The 5,610-nt window shown below is 44.8% G+C and overlaps 1 protein-coding gene across 1 annotated transcript; it reads right to left on the reverse strand.

The window, feature by feature from the left end:
* Positions 1–2,959: 2,959 nt before the first annotated feature.
* Positions 2,960–5,256, reverse strand: LOC309474564 (uncharacterized protein). Its single transcript, XM_082137085.1, has 2 exons — positions 4,238–5,256; positions 2,960–4,168 (listed from the first exon to the last, which is right to left on the reverse strand). The coding sequence occupies exons 1-2, from the start codon at positions 5,211–5,213 to the stop codon at positions 3,159–3,161; spliced, it is 1,986 nt and encodes a 661-aa protein (XP_081993211.1). The 5' UTR covers positions 5,214–5,256; the 3' UTR covers positions 2,960–3,158.
* Between the last annotated feature and the right edge of the window lie 354 nt (positions 5,257–5,610).

Consider the following 5,610-nt stretch of genomic DNA (forward strand, 5'->3'; position numbering starts at 1 on the left):
TTCCTCCCTGTCCGCACCTGTGCTCTCGTCATCAGTTGTGTCTGAGGCAAGCGGCAACCTCCCTGTCACTGGGTGCTTCTCAATTCTTATTTGTGCATGTAGCAAAACCCCAGTCAGACAATGGTGAAGCGTACTGATATTTCAAAAAGCCTTTATTTTCTTACACCTTTTTCTACTTGAAACACCGTAAGAGCTACAGGACAGATAAATAACATAAAATTAGCTCTTACGAACCCAAAATTAGCTCTTACGAACCCAAACATAAGCCGAAGGCCACATTAAACAATATATTGTATATATATAACAATATATAACAACATTACAAATAGCCATTTATAAAAAACCTTTTATGACGTTACCTCAGTCAGTATTAACAATGCTGAAAAGCTTATGTTAACATAACTTCACATGACATAAGCGATACACATTTAAACACTTCTTCAAGTCGAATAAATTAACCTACATATTAATGCACATAAACATTAAACAAAACAAACACGATACCTTGTTCCCGTTCCAGCTAGGTGCTTAATTATCCCCTCCTTTTCTTTAGAACTTTACGATTTCAGAGTGTTTCTAGAGCGACATGAGATTTTTCCCCTTTTTCTTCCGTGTGTGCGTCTCACTAACCAGTCCCACCTTTCTAGATGCGAAATTAACGTTCCACTATGGAGGCGGAAATAAAGGACTCATTACATTAACAGAGGAGACTAATAAATAAAACTCAAAAGTAATTACCTTATTTACTCTCTTCTGAGAGTTAGTTACACTCCCACCAATCATGAGTGAATAATGGAACGGTACACAGACTGCATTAGGCACGAATGATTTTAACTGAAAATTGCCTTCCCTGAGCCCGTTTAAGAACAAAGACAACTTAAGCCAAAGTTGGAAACTTAACTATAACTATGTAATATTATGCGCTATGGAGGGAAGGAGCAGATTTAGTTAGTCTCCAGCAGCAGAACAAGCTTCTGGACTGGGCGCTCAACTTCGGACACCTTGTGAAGACGCTCCCCTTTCTTGCCAAGCTTACTGTCACCAAGTTGGATTTTAACTCTCCGTACAAGTCCATCCTTGTCAGTAGTGGTTTCTGAAACTCTACCCAATATCCACTCATTCCTGTGCACATCCTCTCCTTTTATGATTACAACATCTCCAACTTGTAAATTTCTTCTTGGAGCATGCCAGCGCTGTCTGAGAGCAATGTTGGCAAGGTATTCCTTTCGCCATCGACTCCAAAACTGTTCTGCGAGGTATTGAACATGTCTCCACCTTTTCTTGCCATACACATCTTCTCTGACGAATTCACCAGGGGGAGGCAAGGCCTGGACAGATTTCATCGTCAGAAGATGATTAGGGGTGAGTGGTTCGAGGCTATGGGGGTCACTGAGATTGTCAACAGTCAGAGGACGACTGTTGACTATAGCCATAGCCTCATAGAAAAAGGCCCGTAGCGAAGCATCATTTAGTCTACCAGAGGAAAGGGCAAGAGTGGACCTTAGAACGCTTCTCACTGTCCTTATTTGTCTTTCCCACACCCCTCCTGCATGGCTAGAATGGGGTGCGTTCATGCTGAAATCACACTGCTTTTCTGCAAGAAATACAGCCAGACGGTCTGCATCGACTTCCTTTAGAGCTTCTCTGAACTCATTTTTGGCTCCAACGAAGTTGCTTCCTTGATCAGACTTGATCTGACGAACAGCACCACGTATGGCGATGAAACATCGAAGGCCATTTATGAAGGCATCTGTCGACATGTCTTCAAGACTCTCAATATGAACAGCACGGGAGCTAAGGCAAGTGAAAAGAAGACCATACCTCTTGTTCTCTTTTCTTCCTTGTTTGGTAAGGAATGGCCCGAAGCAGTCCATGCCGCAGAAAGTGAAGGGAGGTGATGGCTCCAACCGTTCAGGGGGTAGATCGGCCATCCTTTGCTCTTCCATAGGTTTGCGTTGCCGTCTACAGGTGACACATTGACGAATGTAGGATGCAACTGCCCGGTTGATTCCTGTAATCCAGTAGCCGCTGCGCCTTATTTCATTAATGGTAAGACCTTTACCTTGATGTTTCATCTTCTCATGGTGATAGGCAATAATCATCCTCGTGATGTGATGATCTTTGGGAATGATTGCAGGGTGCTTGATGAAGTTGGGAAGAGAGGAGTTGCACAGCCTCCCTCCCACACTGAGGACACCGTCGTCGTGGAGAAAAGCGTCAAGAGCATGTAACGGATTGTGATGTGGTAGAGGGATCCCTTTGCTCAGCAATTTCAACTCTTCTTGATACACATTTTTCTGCAGATCTTTGATTAAGCAATGTTCTGCCTCTTCTCGTTCTGTTACAGTGGTGAGACTGTTTGATCTATTCTTGCTTATGCGCCTGAGAATGCGTGCAACCGCTCGCGTAGCTAGCGACCATGATGAGAACTTAGACAAGCGATCAACGAGGCTCACGCATTCAGTGGTTTTGGTACTGAGCGCTAGAACACTCCTGACCTCTGGATCTCCGACTGTTAACTCTGGTACTTCATCTGTAGCCAGCTTTATTTCCTTGTTCCATAGGAACTTGGGCCCAGTGAGCCAGGTAGATGACAAAAGCTCACTGGCAGTTAAGCCCCGAGAAGCATGGTCAGCAGGATTCTCATTTGTTGGGACATATCGCCACTGTTGTGGGGCTGAGCTGAGCTGAATCTTCTGAACCCGGTTAGCCACAAACGTGGCTAACCGGCAAGCTGAATAGCATCTTCAGTGTTTTCGATACTTGCAAGCCCATCATCTACATAAAAGTCCCTCATGACAAATCTCGAGCCTTGAGTGTAGATGTCGCGATTCTCCTTAGCTAGATGTTTCATCCCATAATTTGCACATCCCGGAGAGGAAGCTGCACTGAACAGATGCACTTTCATGCGAAACTCGCTGGGCTGTGAGTTCAAGTCTCCTTGCTTCCACCAAAGAAAGCGCAGGAAGTTTTGATCAGCTTCGTACACATGAAACTGATGAAACATCTTCTGAATGTCGCACATCAATGCAACGGGGTGCTGTCGGAAGCGGATGAGAACTCCACTCAAGTTGTTCAACATGTCAGGCCCAGAGAGGAGGTGATCATTCAAGCTTGTTCCTTTGTATCTGGCTGAGCAATCGAACACTACACGAAGTTTATCCGGCTTCTTCGCATGATGCACACCATGATGGGGAATGTACCATCTCTCCCCTGTCCTTGACCTGCTCAGCATCTCCCTTTCCGATGACCTCCTCCATGAACTCAACATAATACTTCTTATACCTTTCATCCCGTTGCAATTTCCTTTTAAGGTGAAGGAGGCGTGTCATAGCTGAGCCTTTGTTGTCAGGCAAGCTGGGTCTGGTTTTGAAGGGCAGAAGCATTTCATAATGGCCATGTATATTTTTCCTTATTCCCTCATCCAGTATGTTGAGGAATGTGATGTCGTCTTGTGACACAATTTTGCTGTCGTCACTGCCATCTTTGAAGTCAGACTCTAAAATGCCAATGACGTCGGTAGGAGTTATCGGAGGTAGCTCCTTAACTGTAATTCTGTGACACAGATGATGTGTGCTCAATGCATCATGGGTTTGTAGTGAGCGCCCTACAATACTCCATCCTAAATCCGTCCTTACAGCATAGGGTTCCTCATCTTCTCCTAAAAGGACTTGCCTTGGTGCCATAGCTCTTGAGCAGTTGTAGCCGATCAAAAGACCTACTACACAGTCCTTCAGTGGTTGGATTTCATCCACTATTTCTGCAAGATGACTCCATTGTTTAGCCGTCTCACAAGTGGGAATGTGAGAGCGGTTAACAGGTATGCAGTCCTTTGTATCGGCAACCGGAAGATCAACTTGAACTGCGGAACTATATCCTCTAACACGAAGTCCAGAAACACCTTCGCTTGTGAGCACTGTATCCTTACCACTCATTGTCGTCAACTTCAGTTTCACTGGATACTTGTCAGCATTAAGACCATCACTCACTTCTTGGTCAATAAACGTAGTGTCGCTTTGAGTGTCAAGTAGTGCATAGACAAGTTTCTCAGTCGTTGGATCATTTTTAGATGAAACCCAGACTGGTATCACCATTGATGTGTTGGATGAGCCTTCACCTGCTACACTGAGTGATGTTGCAGCAGCGCCTCGATTTGTCTCTGGTTCTGCTGTAGACCTTTCTCTTTTATAGTTGTCATCATGCAGGGCTGTAGGATGCTTTCCCTTACAGTGGTCACAAAAATGACGATGACGACAGTCTTTCACACTGTGGCCGGGTTTCAGGCATCCATAGCAGAGTTTCTTCTCCTTTATGTAGTTGCGTCGCTCAACCAACACCATCTCAGTGAACTTGGAGCATGCATGAAGCTGGTGTCTATTATCTTGACAAAGGATACATGAAGTCTTAACCTTCCTCTGTTCTGGCTTGTGGTTCTCATTGTCAGTGACTGTTTGAGTGGTAAGAACACTAGCCTTGTTTTTCTTCACATCTCTGAGATGTCTCTTCTCAGTGATAGAATCTGATAAACGAAGGGCATGAAAGGACGTAATGGGATTGCAAGCAATCTCAGCTTCATTTGACGTGAACCTAGCAAACTCCTTGAAACTTGAGAATTCTTGATTTTCATTTAGGCTTTGCGTGACTTGTCGGTTCCAGCTTAAAGCTGCCCAGTCTGGTAATTTGTGAACCAGCTTCCGATTCTCCTCCCAGTCATTTAATATGTCGAGACCCTTGACATAAGGCATGGCATCTTGACAAGCATTCAGAAAATCTGAGAAGCGTCTCAGTCCTTCAGCATCCCTTGATGGAATTCTCGGCCAGTTGGTGAGCTTCTCTCTGAATGCTTTCTGAATGGTGAATGGCTGGCCAAAGCGACGATTCAGTTTGTCCCATGCGTCTTGGTATGCTTCATTGTCATTTCGGTAGAAATTGCCATCTAAAACCTGCCGTGCTGGGCCACCAACGTATTTTTTCAGGTAGTATAGTTTTTCAGCTGATGTGATCACTCTTTGGTCAATGAGTGAGGTGAATGCTGCCTTCCATTCAATGAATTGTATGGGATCGCCATTGAAGACAAATGGCTCAGGAACAGGAAGCCTATTTAAGGCTATGTTGTCTTGAAGGATCTGAGCGAGAGAGGGAATGTCTGTATAACGGGGCGGTGCAACTTGAGCGAGGGGCACGGTAGATCCAGGCACATTCTTTGCTTCCATGTTCCTTTCCTTTTTAACATAGTTAGCATCCTTGTGTTCTGTCTCCTTTTTCGTAAATCTTCAACTTGGCTTGAGCTACCCGTATCTCTTTCTCTGCCTGCAATCGCTCCAACTCACGCCTTTGTGCCTCTAGAGCCTTGCGTTGTTGTTCCTCTAACTCTCTTATGGATTCTTTTTGCCTTTCTTCCTCTAGCAACATCTGATAATTTGCTTCTTTCACTGCTAGTTCAGCTGCAGCATCTGCGCGTTTTGCTGTCATGACTGAAGTTATGGAGTAGTGGTCAGACTGGCTGTGACTTATCAAAGAAGCTGCGGATCCATAGACAGACTTTGCATAGTCATGGCGGAGCAGTTCATGAAGGCGGTGTCTTTCCTGCTGCTCATTAAACCCACTTTC

This window comes from Leuciscus leuciscus (genome assembly GCF_965113295.1).
Source record: "Leuciscus leuciscus genome assembly, chromosome: 14".
NCBI classification, from domain to species: Eukaryota; Metazoa; Chordata; class Actinopteri; order Cypriniformes; family Leuciscidae; genus Leuciscus; species Leuciscus leuciscus.

Coding starts and splice junctions, on each gene's coding strand:
- LOC309474564 (XM_082137085.1), bottom strand. CDS start 5,213: ATGGAAGCAAAGAATGTGCCTGGATCTACCGTGCCCCTCGCTCAAGTT. Junction 4,169..4,237: donor CTGTCGTCATCGTCATTTTT/GTGACCACTGTA, acceptor AAAGGTCTACAG/CAGAACCAGAGACAAATCGA.